We start from the raw sequence: 20811 nt of genomic DNA on the forward strand, positions 1-20811 counted from the left end.
GTACAATAAGCAATTCGATTAATAGGATAAAATTGCTATAATTTTCTTTCATATGTTCTTTATAACTATAATCTTCAACTTACGTATGTAGTTACTTAACATAAATGATTTATTCAGCACAGTATCATGACGGTATAATATAAAGCTCTAATTTAAGAATATTTCATGTAGAAGCAGTACAGGCGAAAGCACAGTCATAATGATGGAAGAAGGAAGGTAGGCTTCGATCTACAATTCTTCTCGATAGCAAATATTGACATTCATTGTTACCCTGCCAATGTTCAGAATTTAATAATTTTCTGCTCTACTAAAATATTTTTAGCCTATCGATAAACCTAAAACATTTAATAATGAATGCACTTTGGCTAAATAATCGTTAAGTTTAGTTTTGGTATAAAAATAGACTGTTGCCCGAAGACTATCAATTAGTTTAGTGACAAAAAAGCAATAAGAAATCAACTTCAATGCTGAAGAACTGTACACTGTACATCAGTAAACTTTGCAGAAGTTGAGTTCCTGTTAAAAAAAAAAAAAAAAAAAAAAAAAAAAAAAAAGAGAGAGAGAGAAGACGGAGAGAACGCGTTGCAAAAAATCAAGACTTCTTAAATTATGCCACTACGATCATTAGAAATTCGCCTTCGTGAGTCTTCAATTAACGAAGTCGCTCGTTGCACTCAAAACGACGGCGAAGGTGATGGAGAAGGAAGGGAGAAGGAAGGGAGAAGAAAGGGAGAAGGAGGGAAGGATGAAAAAGTCTCGGAGAAAAAAGACGAATAAGGAAAAATGTCCGGAAAACGCTTCTGCTTTCCTCGTCGATGTCAAGTTCCCGCGAGTATGCAAAAGCTCGCAAGTCGCGCCATCACGTTTTTCGTTCTCGCAAATTGCTGGACTCGTAAGTGAGAGTAAAATGGAGGGGCAGTCGAGTCGGAGTAAAGGGAGGTCCTCGACTCGGCAAAGAAGTGCGCAGCGGCAAAAGTAGCGAGAAGAGATACGAAGTCGAGCGCCTTGGTAACCTCGGCAGAACTTTTTCGCGAGATGTGATTTAGATATCAACGAGTGGGTAGAGAAGGAAAGTCAGTGCGAGGCAAAGATTATGTATGTGTAAGCGCATTTGTGTGTGCGTAGAGGCGGACGAGCGGTGCGAAAAAGGAATGTGCACAAGGTGGTTTTATAGCTCAAGGAGCTGGAGTTAAGGTTGCCTGTTATATGTATTTTATTATTTCTTTAGTACTTAAGCTGCATCTTTTTTTTTTTTTTTTTTTTACTTAATATAACGGAAAATGGCTAAAGTTCTTCTGTAGAGATCTGCGGGACAATTTTATGAACTTTTCAGTCTCTCCTCATTTAAATCCTGAGTATTATTTTTTTTTTTTTTTTTTTTTTTTTTTTTTTTTTTTTCAACATGTCACGATTTCGAAGGAATGGGAAACAAAATGCTAGTCTCTAGAAAAATCGTTATAAGGATTATTACCGCCAAGCATTTTAAAATCTATGGTCATTACACTTTATTCTGTTCCTTTATTTTTGCTGAACTACTAACATTCTAACCAGATAAAAGTATTTAAGTAGTAATATAGTTTATAGTAAACAATAAAACGTCGAAGCACATATGCACACTTATGATATTAACTGCTTCTCTCTCGTGTTGAATGTTGCAAATAATAATAATGGTTATTAAGAAATTCCATAATATATACTTTCACGATATGGTTTAGTAACAAAAATTTTTGAAAAATTTTTCGTTTATTTTTATAATTCTATCAAAGAATTCAGTAATTTTATTCAAGATATATATTTCATTTTTCATCATCAGATGAGAATAATACTGAAAGGATTAATTTTTAACGTTTTTTAAATAAATACTTAGTGACGCTAATGATTTTGTAACTCTAATTTTCGTAGCAAAAAAAAAAAAAAAAAAAAATTAATAGCCAAAAACAGCAGTACAAATCGTATTTCCAATAAAATTGATTCAATAAATCGTTATTAAAAAAAAAAGAAGAAGAAAGAAAGAATATTTTCACGTGACTAACAATACGTAATTATGCAGAATAGAGTTCGATATTCTAGTTTAATGTCTGTTCTTACTATCTAAATTCGACTGGTGCGAAAATAAATCCCGAAAAGTCATCTCACCGGTATCAGGATGGCACAAGTGGTGGCTTGAAATTGTGAAAAACTTGCCAAGTCTAACTCCAAGTTAACAAGCGAAAAATGCGACCGATCGCTCACGCGTGGGAAAGAAGGGTAGCGAAAGAAGCGCAGATCGACCGCAAAAAGTTGACATTCAAGACGATGAATCCCAATCCGTAGCTACGGGAATGAGAGGAAGAATGAGGAGGAGTAGTTGTCGAAAGGGCTCCCACAGGATGCACTAGCTCCTAAGCTCCCGGAATGGACTCGAAACGAGATTCGCCTCGGCTGGCTTAACGATAGCATCACTACTTACACGCACGACTTCTTTCCCTCATCTGGTTTTCTTCTTTCTCTCAACGATCTCACCTCGCATGATAATTGTTGCTGTTCCAGCTTCTCGACCATCCTATACATGAGCAGAAAGAAAACTTTTTGGCATTTTTCCTCTGGCTCGCAGCTCGGCGGGGGAATTTAGTTTCGTTAGCGGTTTCTCGCGAAAGGAAAGCGCGCCGAGGGCCGTTTTACTAATTGGTCCAGCTACACAATTTTTCCTCCACTTTTGATACTTAGTTAGAGGTAGTTGGCTCGTAATGCTGAATAGGATCGCATTAATTGGGATTGAGCTTCGATACTTGCCATCGAAATTTCAAACTTTCTCTCTTTTAGTAATGTAATTTTTCCTCTCGAATTACTCAATGTGTCTGTGAGAACAAGGAGGAACGAGTTTTCCGGGATTCGGAACTTTCATTTTGTTTTTTCATATCCTATATATATATATATATATAGAGAGAGAGAGAGAGAGAGAATATTAAATATTGAAAAATCTATAGGAAGATTTATTTTAAATCACAAGAGCAATTTCGAAAAAATTTCATTGAAAATCTTCAAATGTACAAAGTTGATGATTTTTTTGAAATAAGACGTATTTAACAAAATTTTTATTCTTGATTCATTATTCAAATTCTTATAAAAAATATAATTAGTGAATAATATTAGAATATTATTTAAGATAACCTCGAAGTGTGAATTCTAATAAAAACTAAAATGATTAATCCGCATATAGATTAGATATGTACATGATTTATGAAATCATTGAACTAATAAGAAAAAATATTCTTATCAAGCAATAAAAAAAGAATATTTATATAAAATTATATATAATAGTTAAAATTCATATTATAATTTTACTATGAAATATTGTCGATATAATAATTTAAAATCAGCATTAAAAAATATTTAGCATAATTATTACGAATTTCGGTAATTTATACAGCTAATGATGAGCAACCATCAAGATAATAATCAATAAAAAAATTTATCGATCCGTTAAAATCAGTATTGAATTCACAATTACCTGCTGAGTTTTAAAGAACAATATTGCTTAATAAATACGAAATAAGTGAAATAGTTTAAAAAAATAATAGCTAAAAGATAAAAAAATATGATAAAGTTTGATTTTAGTTTGTATTATGCGTTTGCTGACAAAAGAAAGGCAAAAATGACTGAGTGGGCGAGTGAGTGAGTAAGTGAGTGAGAGAGAGAGAGAGAGTGAGTGAGAGAGAGAGAGAGAGAGAAAGGCAAGATATCTCGCTTCTCCAAGCGCTTATGACATCCGCTTGGGCTTTATGAAATTTTATTCCGGCGGCTTCACGTGTGCAGAATGCTCCGTTTCTTTTAGTTTAATAAAAGTTTTCTTTTGCATTATTTTTTTTTTTTTTTTAACGAAAATTTAAAATTACCTCATGTATATGGGTACACGAAATAAAGAATGTATAATGCTTCATAATAAATCAATACATATAGATATTTTTTATTTAAAACATTCTATACTTGTCTTTCAATTGTATCTTTATCAAAGAATTGTACTTTTAATTTCGTTTGATAACTTTTATTGTATCGTAGTAAAGTATAAATGGTGGTAAATGGAAAGAGGGCTTTTATGTTTGTTTTAAATTTAAATTTATTCTTATATATTTAAACATTCTTCTGATAGACGAAGTATCGAAAAAATTGCCTCAACGAAAAGAAATAGCTTATAAAATTCAAGCGTTAACTTATAGTTGAATGTGAAGTCGAATCTTGAAACAAATAGCAAACCTAATAACAAAAATATTATTTTTATATCAATGGGGAATGATTGGAAATTGTTATTCATTTTAACGGTGGTTGAAATTCCCTAACCATAAAACTCTTTACTACCACGCACTTAATCTTCTTTAATCATCAGTTTAAAAGTACCAGCTAAGCGTCATACATCTTTCATAGCATGGAAACGGAAAAAGGACTCGGATATACTTTTCCGAAGTTAAATAAATCTCGCGCAAAGTACTTTATCATGCCTGAGTAAATTTTTCTCCGGTATAAATTTTACCGATCGATGCCCCCGTGCGTCATCCATCTGATACATAGGAAATGAGCGTAAAACAGCGTAACGTAGCGGTAGTTTTTTTTTCCTCCTCTCCTCACGGGCTCCGGTTGTTATCGAGCGACTTTGACGCGCACCTATTTCCCCCGGACCTCTTTGGATCCCGATTATTTTAGTTCCAACTTGCAAGGCGTTGCCGAACGAGCAAAAGTACGTGCGATAAGCGCGCGGGGAAGGCAAAAGGAAATGAAAAACCCAAGCGGTTCCCCACGAGGTTACAAAGGAAGTCTGAGGGGCTGCTGCTACTTCGATCTTTTTCTTTTTATTTCATTATTTCTTTCACTACCACTATCTTAGTTACCGGGACGGGGGGGGAGGGGGAGGGATTTCAGTGGGGTTTGAGAAGGGGTGTGGGTGGTGGAGGGGCCAAGATAAAAAAGATCCCAAAGTGGAAAGGTATAAAAATTTAAATCACGCAATAGATGTATACGATGAATACATACGTGAATCATTCCATCAAGTATTCCGCGTTGTTTTTTTTTTTTTTTTTTTTTTTTTTTTTATTACCGATGATATTAGAAATTTTTTATCGAATCGATCAAACTATTTGCATGCACATTCATCAAATTTATCGATAAACTCTCCCAAGATTTCTCAATCGGTTAATCATTTTCACTAGGAATCTGTAACATCTACAAATTTACTTCAAGCCAGTGGGATAATTTGAAATAGTTTTTCAGCCCTTACGATCAACTTATTCTACCAAATAAATTACATTTCGTTCTATTTATAATAGCTCGAATAATCGAATAAATGTACAATCGTCACCGAACTCAGCACTGATTATAAAAACCACGGAGAAACTTATTCCCTATAAAAATTAATCGCCATCGATTCTCCCACAGCTCCAAGCACTAAAAAATTACATTTGCATTTTATAATATTTCCGTTATATAAAGTACAGCCGAGCTTTAAGAAAAAAAAAAAAAAAGAAAAAAAAAAAAAGAGCGCCTGGTATCCTTACCACCTAACTAATAAACTCACCAAAGAGACACTAAACAAACAACCTTGATCCTCATCTGGGACAACTCACTAATATCACAATCCTAGCAAACCGACACTTAATGCACTCAACAATTGTGACTTCCAGTGGAGGAGCTCGAGTGCCTGGCAACCTGGAAAGAGGGCAGCAATCGGTACCTCGTCGGCCGACTCCATAATGGCCATTCGCTCAGCAACGAAGATCGCTATCGTTGCTTCGTTTATGAACGTGGCGGCCAAAACGTCGCCGGACTGAATCGCGCGGCCGCGGCTGCACTCGGCATCGCCAGCATCCTGGACCACGAGATCGCGTCAGCGGCCGCAGGGCCGATACCCGAGGGCAGCCCCGAGATTTACAAAGTCGCGCAGAGCGGCGACGCCACCTGCAATGGACTCTTCAGCCCGCTCGAGGGCTCGAGGACGATGACACTGACTAAAGGTAGTACTTGCTTATAAGCTTCGACATACCCGCGCCATTTCGGCATTTCTCACCCCAAAGTTGCCGCGCTCCATGTAGATGCGTTAACCAGAGCTTCGCATTTAGATTCGTTTTTATTGGGCATCGAAGCTATCGAGCGGAACATTAAAATCAATATAAAAATAAGACTGTTGGCCGACCGTTTTATCGGATACAATGAGAGAGGCCTATTGTCATCAAAATTTATTAAATCTAGATGGATTTTGAGTCAAGTTTTTCACGAATGCTACTATCCGAGCATATTGATTTCATTTAGACTGCAGTTATTTATTTTGCACAGCAAAACGAGGATATTTTTATTAATGCAAATCATAGTTGAATCATGTGTTATTCTCTCCTCTCTCGCTCTCTCTCTCTCTCTCTCTCTCTCTCTCTCTCTCACTCACTCACTCACTCTCTTCTCCTGCCTGTATCAATCACAGTTTAATGTAGCATGGAAAAATAATAAACGAAACAATGTGCTCTTGGTTTTAAATATTAGCTACGTATATCGACCGGTTTATTTTCGAAATTATTTTTAGGAGAATATAAGATATGATGTAAAATTTTAATATCCAATCTATACGATATATTTTTATTTCTAACTAGTGTAGATAGAATTATTCCGAATATGCATAGCTCATAGTTCAAAGTATCCATTTGAATTTACTTTATATCGGGAAAAAGTTTTGATATAATATCATTGTGTTATAAGGTATTCCATACTGGGTTTTTAAAATTATAAAAAGAGTTTAAAAGTCCAATTTTAAATAATGTGTTATTTCGATAATAAAATATTTCTACGAATTTTATCATTTATCTTTAAATTCGATGCATATCACAATCAAAGAAAAAACATTGTCTTAATAAATCTTATCGATGGCTATTATTGCTAAATTATTTTCCGAAAAGAATTTGTTAATAATCTATTTTATAAATAGTGTTTTCTTTTGTTCTTAAGAAATACATTTTTGTAATGCAATGGAAGAAAAACCATTATATATTCCAAAAGTTTAAATGTGTTTTTCTACAAACTACATCGAAATATAAAAATATTATACGAAAATCCCTTTAAGAAGTGTATAGAATGAAATTTATAAAATATCGTTACTTTTTAGTGTAGCTTTCTTGGGACTAGTATATTTCAGTTTAGGAAGTATATTAAAATAAAATGTTTCCATACTTGTATGCGTAAAACTGTCGATGCTGGTGTATGCTTGTAGTGCTTCAACTATAAACATATCTATTATATTCCATACCAATGTTCACGTATAATTTAATTTTTCATTCTGAAAGTGGAAATACGAATTCTCATTTAAATTTATCATATGGTGAAAGATAAAAATTAAAAATTTAAGAAATTATTGATTAAATTAAGATAGATAAAATTATCTTTATATATATATATATATATATATATAATTTTGCGATATTTAAAGATTTGAGATAACAAGCAGGTAATGAACAAAGACGATCTATTTAAAAAAAAAAATCTAATATATGATGAAAGAACTCGTATATGCAAAACAATTTCCTTTGCTAAACTATAACGATATTGTATCGTTGTTGAGAAAAGCATAGTGATGTAGTGTCCACAAGTATTTCTACGAGTATCAAAGAACAAATGTGAAATTTATGCGTGAACGTAAAAGAAAAAGACAAGAACTTTCGTATTCACGACAACTATGATACTGAATTTACTAAACTCGCTCGTATTTCCCGTGCGACTGTGGAAAAAACCAAAGTACATACAAATACTATAACTCTTTTTTCGCCGGCAGGCAAACCACACACGTATGAGTGAAAAATCGAAGAAGAGAAGCGAGCGAAGAAGAATTCGTTGTTGTTACGTACTCATCTGCAAAACGATTTTTGTCCCAAACAGGAACGATAAAAACGCGACTCGTACGACAGGTTTACAAGAGATTTCGGAGATACGGAATTTGCGCGATGAAATCGTAACGAGTGCGTTTTACGTTCTATACACGAATATCCGTGATTAGATAAACATTTTCATGTATTCACAGACAATTACATTTCTAAGGGCATAAGTGCTCGATAATATATAAAGATAATATATTCCGGTACGAAAGGTATTTTCAAAATTCTCACTCACTCTAGACGTATCAAGTAGCCACGTCGATTATTGAATTATAAAATACTTCCATTAGAAAATAAATCTACCGAAAAAATTATTTAAATTTCATGTGAACAAATTCGTTGTGATTGTTATACTTTCAAAGTATATTCAATTTTTTTATCGTTCGAATAAAACACAAAACATATTTTTATTAATTAGAATTATATAATTTTACATTCTAATAAATTGCACGATAGAGTCAATTGAAAATGCTATTAAACAAATGAATTTAACGGTCATTAATAAATACGCAATCAATGACTGCATGCGTGCCTATAGATAAGAAATGCTAAATTTATAATATTCAATGATAATTGTCATTTGAGCACATTATTTATACTATTATAATCATCTAGAAAATTTAGATAATATTTGGGATGCTCTGAAACATTTTAGAATGGATTCTTGCATATATATTTTTTTTTTTTGCATATTGCATGAAACCATCTTAATTTTCAGCAAGTAGTTGCTGTTAGTTAGGTAATTCATTTACCAAGATTTAAAATAGTTACTTAGAAAGCCTTTTAGTGCATTACTCTCTAACCAATTCATACTGCAAATACTTAAAATTTATAATTATACAATAAAGGTGGGCATTAACGTACTTACAAGAACATTGCCAATTAAAGCAAATGATAATACCGCATATCCGTCATTAAGTATAAAAGTCGTCATGATGTAAAATAATTATATACGTGTGATCAATTTTAAGAAAATCTAATAAACCATTTAAAAGTTCAAGATATATCTCTGTGTATGTCAATATATACATATATATATCCGCAACAATGTTTAAAAAATCTTAATAATTTAATAACTATGTACAAAAGTAATTTTTAACCTCGAATTCTACTTTTTGAAACGCTTTTTGAATTCAAGATACCTACACTTACGTAGAATGACTATATTTGCATAAATTTCAGTACCTGCAATAATTCCCGCATTTGCAGCTGCAAGTTTCCGGTCATTGGAGAACGATAATTGGTATCGACTTGCCACTAAGCTTCTAGTGGGAATCTTCATTCCCTTTCCGGGTATACGTTTATCTCCTCTTCGATTCCTCCTCTCTTCTCTCCCTCTCTCTCACTCTCTCTCCCTCTCACTCTCACTCTCTCTCTCTCTCTCACTCTCTCACTCTCTCTCACTCTCTCACTCTCTCTCACTCTCTCACTCTCTCTCACTCTCTCACTCTCTCTCACTCTCTCACTCTCTCTCACTCTCTCACTCTCTCTCACTCTCTCACTCTCTCTCACTCTCTCACTCTCTCTCACTCTCTCACTCTCTCTCACTCTCTCACTCTCTCTCACTCTCTCACTCTCTCTCACTCTCTCACTCTCTCTCACTCTCTCACTCTCTCTCACTCTCTCACTCTCTCTCACTCTCTCACTCTCTCTCACTCTCTCACTCTCTCTCACTCTCTCACTCTCTCTCACTCTCTCACTCTCTCTCACTCTCTCACTCTCTCTCACTCTCTCACTCTCTCTCACTCTCTCACTCTCTCTCACTCTCTCACTCTCTCTCACTCTCTCACTCTCTCTCACTCTCTCACTCTCTCTCACTCTCTCACTCTCTCTCACTCTCTCACTCTCTCTCACTCTCTCACTCTCTCTCACTCTCTCACTCTCTCTCACTCTCTCACTCTCTCTCACTCTCTCACTCTCTCTCACTCTCTCACTCTCTCTCACTCTCTCACTCTCTCTCACTCTCTCACTCTCTCTCACTCTCTCACTCTCTCTCACTCTCTCACTCTCTCTCACTCTCTCACTCTCTCTCACTCTCTCACTCTCTCTCACTCTCTCACTCTCTCTCACTCTCTCACTCTCTCTCACTCTCTCACTCTCTCTCACTCTCTCACTCTCTCTCACTCTCTCACTCTCTCTCACTCTCTCTCACTCTCTCTCTCTCTCTCTCTCTCTCTCTCACTCTCTTTGTCCAAGCACTCAGGGTAATTGTTTAATTATGTAAAATATATTTGTACAATAACTGAAAATAGAAAAAAAATTTTTTTTCAATTGCATTATGGAAAATCGTGAGTGGTGCATTTTAATTGTAAATGTTAAGTGGATTTGAAAATTATTTAACAAGCATATTATTGTATTCGTTAGTTATTTATATTCATTAGTATACATCATTTGCCGTTAATATATAAAAATTACTTTTTACATTCAGAATTTAAACTTAATAAGAAGAAACAAACAAAACAAAAATTGTCTTACAAGTGAATTACAATAGACAATCATTCAATTAATACTCACTTTGACTTAATAAAATGAAAAATGAGCAACATAATGTAAATGAGAATTTATTTAACATTTATCATAAATAATGATATGTAAGATTTATTGAGAATTTCTTACTACATAATTTAATATCTTTGTTAGAACATTGTTATAAGTTTTTCTGAATTAAAATATTAAAGATTGTAAATCATATTGCATATTGATTTTTTTTTTTTAAACATTAAAATTTCAGCTCCATATTATGAATATGATCTACACGTCTCATACAAATAACGCCAAATAAAATATTGTAATAAGTTCTATTGATCTTTATTCAATAATTTGTAACTTGAAACTGTAAGGAACTGCATATGATGCTTTATCAAACAATAGTAAAAAATATTTTTCTATACAACAACTTTGTACTAAAACAAATTAATATACCAATCCATTTTAATAGGTGTAGTTTTGTACGACATTTGATTTTTTGATAAAGTTTTAGGACATTAAGCAATTCAGTTAAGAATTCATTTAATTTCTATCGACGATAAACAACAAAATAAAAAAATTAAATAGATAAGAGATGAAAACTGACATTTTATACGCCGAGTTCAATAAGACTTCAAGAGCTTATTTACTTTATATTTGTCGTTTATGCTTGTTGAGACTAGTCGATGGGATGGATTAATCTTCCGGAATCATCGAAAACAAAACTAAATTTTAGTGAGCTGTGAAAAATTAGAAAATCTTTAATAGGTGCAGAGGACACAGGACGTATCACCTATTTTACTATTCCAATGTCTTGTCCCGCTTTATTTACGTGTATCTCTTAGTTACGCTTTTACGATTATGAGCTGCGGTAACTCAAGGGAAATTCGCTGGAATACATTGAAAAGCAAAGGCACTGACTATAGAGCAAGTGAAAATGAGAGGGCAGCAGTGGTAGGGTAAGGTTAGATCCGATAAAGACAGTGGCTTATGTACATTTTACGATTTTATCACTCCCGTTAAGGAAGGAATTAGCATCCTTACAGGAGCAGCGCGTATCATTAAGATTTATACGAGTTTCGGAATTTGTATCTATTTTCTGCTCTTCTATCTTCTTCAAGTACCTACACTTACGTCTCTTTTCTTTCCTCGCTTTCTCTTTAATGTGCCACTTTTCCTTTTCCTTTTCCCTTTCCATTTTTGCTTTTTACTTTCACATACCACCTGCAAAATATTTCTCTCGCGTTGATTACTTTTATTAGCTTATCTCTTTGATTTCTCCCTTTAGTTCCCCTTAATAGGCGTAATTTATAAAATGCGAAAATTGACTTTTCTACAGCTTTTCATTATTATCTCCTTGCTAGAAATTTATGGCAAACTGTAAGTTGTGTTACTATGATCAGCAATTAACACTTTTCAACATCCGCAATCGATCATTTGAGAGTTTGTATGTAAAAGAATCTTCGAAATTAAATGCCAAGAACCAATTTTACATTCAATGTACACAAAACAAAATCATTAATAGACTCGGAGTTCACGATAGCTAAAATGTATTTTAAAAGTTTCGTATTTTACACTCGAGTGATTGCTTTCACATGCAAAATAAACATTTATTCATCGACGGATCTCTCCGCCTTTGTTTTTTCTCCACGACTGCCTCCTCGACATCTTTGCAATTGTCCTCTTCTCTTCTCGTTCGCTGCTCTTTTCTCCTATTGGGGAGGGACAAAAAAGAATGAAAAAAAAAAAAAAAAACAAAACAAAGAAAAAAAAAGGAGCGAAGATCCCACGTATTTCTCGACTTTCAACTTGTTTTGCTTGCCGATGCGAACTTATGGAGCCAGTGTCGCTGAATTATTCTCATTCTTTCCAATGCCTCGATAACAATGCTTTTACGTCTCGTAAAGTGAGAGCTCATGGTCTCCGACGCACGTGGTCCCAGTCCGTCCGATTGTCCTCGTTTATACGTTTCGCTTTTCTCTTTGTCGCGACGGCACAACACTCACAAAATAGCAAAATGAATTTTAGGACAAAAGTAGTGCCACGTCGACACACCATATAAATAAATACGAGCCACTACTCGGAAAGTGACGGATGAAAATAGCAACGTATATGTACGAAGGTGAGATTGTGGAATGCAAGACTGGAGAAGGGAGGAGGTCTATATCTCCTGGCCATATCCTATCCATGAATTCGGTCTCTCTTTAAAGGCAAGGAATTTATAGTGCGGAGTTTTATTACTGGAGCAACTTGCCCGGATATTTACGCGTCATCCCTGAGATGAATTTAATGAGTGAAAAAAGCTTCGCCCTAACATTTTCTTTTAGAAACGCTAGATACAGTAGGATTAACAAGTCTATAAATATTTATTTAAAAAAGCCTAATGTTCTCTTTTAAGTTAAACAATTAAAATATATGTGAAAATTAGTCGAATTGACATAAATAATATGGTCACTCTATCTTTCATCTAATTTGTAATTACTATTATTATCCGTTTATTCGAAGCTATTCAAATATGTTCGAGGTAAATACCATAAACTTTAAGTAATGGGAATTAAATTATTTTGTTTCTTAAGCTACAGTATGTAGCTTACTGTAAGTATTTATAAATTTACTTTAAATTAAATTCAAAATTCATATATTCATTATCATATCCAGGATATATAGGTGTAACAAAAAAAAAATAAAAAAAATCAGCTAGAAAGTTGTAAAATTGCTTTGTAGTTATAATTTTTTTAATTCTTTTAGCATATTTTTAAAAGATTTTTAAAAATATTTTTTAATATTATACAATAAAATTTTATTAAGGTATTTATAGCTTATTTGTGAAACAGGGAATGTCTTTTCGATTAATGAAAATATTTTATCATTAATTTAATTTCACTATTAAATCAATGAATAATAAACATATTCGTAAATTCCGTCGTTTTATAGGAATAAGATTTTGTGAGAAAGAATAATTAAAATAATCTATGAGCTGCTAAAGTTAATGTAAAATTTCTGCGCCGGAAACTTTATGATGTACTCCCCTGTTCTATAATTCATTACATTGGACAGTTAAAATGCACAAAAGTATTCCCTCGCAGTATGTTTTCGTAATTAACTAAAAAAAAAAAAAAAAAAAAAAAAAAAAAATTTAATTTCGCATAACAGATGTCGAAACATTGTCAAATATAAATTTACGATTTAATTAAATTTTAAATCGACGTTTTTGAATGCGATCAATTCATATAATTTAGCTCGTAAATCTTCACGTGCTTGCAGTGAATTATTAAAATTAATTAACAGGAATGATGTTTTCGCATTTAAAGCATCGTACGTAAGTGAAAGTGAGCGCATACTATTCTCATAAAGCAGCCAGCAATCTTTTTCAATTTTGCTTCATAATTAATTTTCAAAAAATAAGCGCGACACGTCACATGCGCTTGCGACTCTGGTATGGCAATTTTCCTACAATAATTTTGTCGCAACACCGCTTGCGAAAGGTCGAAGCATAATCCTACCGATACTTGCGCCCATATAAAGGGCCAAAACAAAAATATAAAGCATATCACGATGAGAGACGCGCCTCCGCTGATGAAATTTTTACTGCGGCGCATAGAAAAATTGCTCCGGTGAATGAGGCGCGGACCGGCAATTTTTTATCGTCCTCATCCGACCGAGACACTTTATCCATGATAAAGCCGAGCGAGTGCAGAATTGCGACGTGCCAATAAAATTCGAGTGCGAATATAACGGCGGGAATGAGAGTCGCTTAGAATTTGGTGTGGTGGAAAAAGAATCGCGAAAGGCTTGAGACTTCATTGAAAAGTTTTCGGCATATTCGGGACAAAATTGACAAAATCCAAGTAAGGACGCATATTCATTGAAATATACATTCTCAGTCTGTTGCATTGCGATTCTTCGAAGAATAGCACGCAAAGATAAATAATATGCTCCTTAAGAATTATATAACGATAATAATAACAATAAGAGTGTAATTTGTTCGTTTAGTACATACTGAAATTATTCAACATTTTCAGCTAAATATGAGGATATTTTGCGACTTTGGTAATGCAATTTAAAAATTACTTTGCAATTGAAAAAGTTTTAGTATTTTATTATTCGTGCAATTTCGAGGTATATTACTTAGATCATTTTACATAAGACTGAAACAAACCAAGGATTTTGAAATTATAATAAACTACATTGAAATTTTTTAATACTGATTACATGCAATCCATAATTTAACTGCACTTTCATGTTATTATATTCATTTGAAATTTGCGCGCATACATTTTTCGCAATTATTGTCCGATTAAAAATAAATAAATAAGATTAAATTCAATTCAAAGAATTTAATAAATTTTCAAATTCTCGTTTTAGAAACTTTGATGAAAACAGAACTGTAACAAACTTTAAAAATACCTCTTTTGAGATCCAAGAGTGTTGTGCGTGTTCATGCATATTTTTACATTTATGTGTGTTCCTAAGTCGGCGAGTACAATGTACAACTGTACATAAATTCTACATACAAAAACCGTAGATACGAGCATAAATAATGTTTTGTGTGCAAGATTGACTATCTATATATACACGTTCGTGCACATGAATGTATACTTGCATTTATTCTCATACATAGAAAGTAATTGAAACCTTTACGTACTAAGGCAAATAGAATTTTATTTTAATAGTTTATACGTTTTTATTTGATCAAAAACATTTAATTTCATCAAGCTGGGCTACATTGTAATTAAATTCTTATGGAAGAATTTCCAAGTTAAAAATTTCAATAGAGAATGCTATTTTCATAAGTAAAAGATTTAGAGTTAAGTTTAGTTATAAAATTATAATATGACAAACTTTACTTCCCGTTAAAACCAGAATAATCCAAGGAGTCTATTTATTAGGGACAACGACAAAACATTTCGAGTCTATTTATTAAAGGGAACAAAAAAATTTTTTGAAATACATGTTAATCTATATTAAAACTAATCCACTGTCGTAAACTCTTTTTCCTTTTTACTAATTGTTGATAATAAATTAGATGATATTAAGTAAAATTATTTATTGATACTTGTAAAAAAAGTTAATGTGTATTAATTATTTCTTCAAATAATACCGTAGTATTGTGTTTTCGTATTAAACTTTTATATATTCAAATTATATAGTTTTAATTATTCTTATCTATACACTTATCTTCTTTAATAAAAAAATTTTAGATAAGAGAAAAATGCGACAATATACTTTAATTATATATGCTTTCGTACATACATACGCACACACACACACACACATATATATATATATATATATATATATATTATTTAAGTATTTGACAGACTTACAAGTTTTTATTACATAATAATTGCATTTGAATAAACCGTAGAAAAAAAATATATATTTGTACATATACGATTACATATCTTATTCCGTAATACATTGTCATTAGACAATGTTATAATCTGTAATTAGAATTTCATTAAATAAGTTTTATTGCTTTTCTAATAAATGCACTCATTTGTATAAAAGAAAAAACACATTAAATGGAATATTTTATACGTAAGCTCGTGCGATGTAATTTTAAAACGTAATACACAAAATTTATGCTGGACAGATAAAATTTGTAATTAAACTGAGAAAGTCAAAAATATTTCATTGAAATTTTGAACTATTAATTCCAAATTTCAACTATTATTTGAAATTCTAACCGCCGAAACAGCTGTTTCAATATATTTTTCGGTTGGAATAAGTATAATTCTGCTGTACAGATGAATTATTAGTGCTGAAAGGAATTTCTTTTCATATTTTCATTCATACAAAAAGTAATATTTAATTTGTAACATTTTTTCTACTGAGATAAAAGTACAAATATTAATAATAAAAGTGTTGTAGTTTCGATATTATTGAATTAAAATTGACAATGTTATACAATTTATATTTATTTACTTGGTTTATTTTTGTTTATCTTGATTTATTTAGTAATTAATTTAATTAATTACTTTATTTATTGAATTTGTTCTTAGTTTTTTCATTGTTCGTAATTTGGCTTATCTTGTATAAATATTTTATAATAATGAAATGTATGAAAATGGACGTATTTATTTATTCATATCTAAAGTTAAAATAAAGTCATAATTTTACATCGAGTACAGGATTAACAAGTTTGTAATCATAAAATGTAATATTAAATAGGTTAAATAAAGTTTTGATCAGAAGTTACTTTAAAAGCGCGGTTAATTAAAAGATAAGCTTTCGAAGTGGATAATTTTAATAAATAGTAAATTTTTTTGCCAATAAATATAATGGGATGCAAATGTTATTGGGCATTGAATTTCTTATAGAGAATTTAATTGAACGTAAAAGATAAGAATTCAAATAAAGCGAATGAAAACGATGGAGCATCGTCGAAATCTCGATGCCAAATGGACAGAAGCATCGATGAGGATGTATACGAGCGTTATCTCGTCGAAAATTTTCATGCCCATCCGGGATTACAGATCATGGAGTCAACAAGGATGACGCAGCTGGTTCATCGTTCAGAAAGATATCCAGGCCGGGAAATAGAGGCGTGTAATTCAATAGATGAGTGGGAGAGGGGCTTGGTGGGAGGAGATGAAAGAGAGAGAGAGAGAGAGAGAGAGAGAGAGAGAGAGAGAAAGCAGTGATAAGCGATTCATGGCTTACGGACTCGAGCATCGTCGCACCGAGCCATTCGACCCGAGCGCGTAGGCAAACTCGGAATAATGTCACACGGATGAAATGTAGGCATCCCGCTATTGCTATTATGATTGATGAGCCCCAGAGTTGCTTTCCGCCTTCACCCCGCTTATTTCAATGACTCGCCACGGCACTGTGTTTAGGAAGTAAAATTAATGAGATTTCTACGCCGTTCGCTCGAGCTCTCCGTTACATTTTTCATACATTTTAAGCGTCTTCAACGCATCCAGAGATTAATGAAAGCTCCACTGTTATTAAGAATTTACAAGCATTCGCTGCTTATATTTTCTTCCTACTGTCAATTTTAGACATCCCAATGCTTTTTATAGATCCTAAATTACGTATTGTCATAAAAATATGGTCATTATAAATCCAAACTGCTCATTACGTCAATATGCAAGCTTCCAAATATCTAAATGCATGCTTATACGAGTCGATAAACTCCTACTATTCACATTAATAAAACATTCTATGGAGAAAGAATCATTTATAGTTTCCTGATGAATTGAAGTTTATATAAATTAGTCAGAAATAACTGTAATATGTGAACTGGGCAATGTACATAATGAACGAGCTCGTAAACACGTGATACTTGAAGAAATAGTTGCTACGTGCTGATATCCAAACATAGATAAGAGAATTTATATAAACGATGAGGCGCTCTTGTCCAATTATTTTAGCAGCTTTAAACTAAACTTTTAATAACTTTAAAACCCCATTTGTATTGGTAGAGAAAATATTTGAATTTATCTTTATCAGAGAGTTATTTAGAAATATATTGGAGTTAGAAGAGAGATTTGAAGAAATGGGGGGAAAAAAAATTATTAAATGCACAACTACATATCAGAGTCAAGTAAAATAAACGAAATAGAGTATACGATAAAAAATAATAATACATGTACTATATGAAATAGAAAAGGTAATAATTAAAGAAAAAAATACAAAAAAAAATATATAAGAATGTAAAAACTCGTGCATGTAAAAAAAAGTGAAAAAAGGGCAGAAAAATTCCACGATCATAATAATGTAAAAAAAAAAGCGAGAAATTAATAACTAAAGAAAAAATAATTTATAGCATTTTTATGATCCGTAAGAATGAAGATACAATAAAATGTCTAACAGAATATGGTGTGGACGAAACGGCTACAGTAATGTGAATGATATCGATAAGAAAATTAATGAAACCTCGTATGAAAGCTTTCGCCAACCTACATTTTTCCAAGAATTTATATTTATTAAAAAGATGTAGTAAATATTAATGTTTATTAACCTAACTTTTTATATATTACATATTTCAACTTTAAAATTTATTTTCATTAGTCTGAACGATATAAGAGAGAAAAAATATATGCACATATGTATAAATGTGCGAAAAATTTATATTTCTAAAAGCAGATCTGAATATTTAGAGATAATAATGAAATTAATATTATAACCAATAAAAAGGCTATTCGAATATCAATTTTTTTTTTTTTTTAACTACTTCGTACATTATTTCTGTACAATATATTAATTAAATTTCAATTTATTCAATAACCTTCAGTGAGACTTATTTATATAAGATATATCGATTCAACTTACTTTCTTTATTAGCGATATAATAAGAGAGTAAGAGAGGGTGTTTTGGAATACTTGTGTCCACTTTCATTCCTGAAATCTTGAAATACCTAACGTATAAAATCTTACGTTACTATTATCAAAATCTCACCATAAACGATTTCATAAAATTCGACAAAATAATTCCTTAACAATATGATAAGAGATAACTAACGTTAACTAAACAATAACTGTACATTAGTTATTTCAAACATTAATTTCTTTTAATATTAAAGTTAATTAATATATAACTCTAAATATATATATATATATATATATATATATATATATATATATATATAACCTACACATATGTATATTTGTATTTACACTTGAAGTTTTGAATAGCAAAGTAATTAAGTTGTAAAATAATTCCAAAACTGAAAATAACTGATATTTCACATACTTGTACTCTTAAATTATATTTTTAAGTGATTATAAATCGCATAACAATAACTAATTGAATTATTAGCCAATAATCAATAAAAATTAGAACCAAAGTAACCGTGATATAAAAACATCTTCATTCGAATTATTCAATTGGCCTTTGCAACAATATTATAAATTTTTTAATATTGCAATAAATACGTTTAAATTCTATGACATTTTATTTCTCATTGCAGCTTCATCTCCGGGAAAATGCTGGTTCCCAACGTGGCTAACCGGGAAAACCAGCCTTACCTGGCATACCCTCGATCTCACGCGTTCCTACACTTTTCACATGAGCAATGCATCCCTTCATACAGCCAGATCAAATGGGAGCGCCAGGAGCTCCGAAACTCCGGATTTCCTGAATCTTCTTGGTCAGGACGAGCACAACGTCAAAATACTCTGCAATAGCGTGAAAGTAGCCGATGTTGAACAAAATGTTTTCATGATTGTGGCTCATTTCACTGTGGGATGGTGAGTCTTTTATTTTTTACTCCCTATGCTTGGAGAATATTGGCAGTTAGAAATGAAATTACTTTTGTTTTAATAATCTATGAAAATCATATAAAATTTCTATAATACAAAAGTTTTTTTTTTTAACACGCAAGTAATGGGGCTCTGTTTTACAATGTTTTCTAAATTACAAATAAATTAATATAATAGAATATCAATAATTATGGAAATATGTAAAGTTGAAAAAGTATATTTTCACTAACTTTTCATTTAGACTTTAATAGAAATTATCCACAAATATAAAATATCATAGTATACGCTTTATTTCGTAAACTATTTCTGAATTTTTACAAGACATGTATAAGTATGATAATTATAGTTTGATTTTGTGGTCGGAATATCATACAAGTAATAGTATTCATTATAAATACTATCATTTTGTTTTCAATTATGTCAAGTGGAAATTATGTTTATTAGTTGATATTTAAACTTATAATTCTATTATTAACGTAAGAAAAAGAAAACAATGTAAAAATGTAAATATTGGACTAGATCACTGTAAATATTAGGTTTTTTTGTTTTGTTTATTATAAAAATTATGTTTCTTACAATTGTCAAATTTGTTAATTACCGATGAACATTGTATTTTCAACATAATTAACAAATATTCTCAGATAGATTGTATATTATCCTAAAAATATATTTTATTTATAAATAAGTACACATGAATTTCTACGCTAATTCAGTGATTTCAATGAATTTAGAATTTCACTTAAGATATGTCTCTCTCTCTCTCTCTCTCTCTCTCTCTCTCTCTCTCTCTCTCTCTCTCTCTCTCTCAGATAAATAATAAATTAAACTAAATTGATTATTTAATAATTATTAACTAATAATAAATAATAATATGTTATTTAATGTTAGATAATATTAAATATTAATATATAGTATGGACACATTATTATGAAATAAATATCAAAGTAGACGCGTAAGGCAACTTGTCACATTATCTGGACGACCGATTGACTTTTTGAATACATCAGGCGAAAGGTTTAGTAAGTCTCTCAAATCAGATGTATCCGTATCTCGTCCCTAAAATCTCCATTCGTATAACAAAGTCATCGGATCATCGCTCGTAGCAGAATAAGTTCACAGAACATATCACGAAAATGTAATTGGTTATTCTGCCATGGAAACAACGAGTGCCGGCACTAGATTTCCATTGGCTTTGCATTCGATAAGGGGATGGCAGCAATGACGGCGAAACTCGTTACGATGAAAGAGCGAGGGA

The 20811-nt window shown here is 31.9% G+C and overlaps 1 protein-coding gene across 1 annotated transcript in view; it reads left to right on the top strand.

Annotated features, from left to right (window-relative positions):
* The window catches only part of LOC105360309 (uncharacterized), a 186574-nt gene that overhangs the window by 102097 nt on the left and 63666 nt on the right, over positions 1-20811 (top strand). The window contains exons 5-6 of the mRNA XM_011497187.1: positions 5652-5981; positions 19265-19544. Coding sequence (XP_011495489.1) covers positions 5652-5981; positions 19265-19544 — 610 coding nt within the window. The remainder of the gene's footprint in view (positions 1-5651; positions 5982-19264; positions 19545-20811) is intronic.

The sequence above is a fragment of the Ceratosolen solmsi genome, unplaced genomic scaffold, assembly GCF_000503995.2.
Source record: "Ceratosolen solmsi marchali unplaced genomic scaffold, CerSol_1.0 scaffold13, whole genome shotgun sequence".
NCBI classification, from domain to species: Eukaryota; Metazoa; Arthropoda; class Insecta; order Hymenoptera; family Agaonidae; genus Ceratosolen; species Ceratosolen solmsi.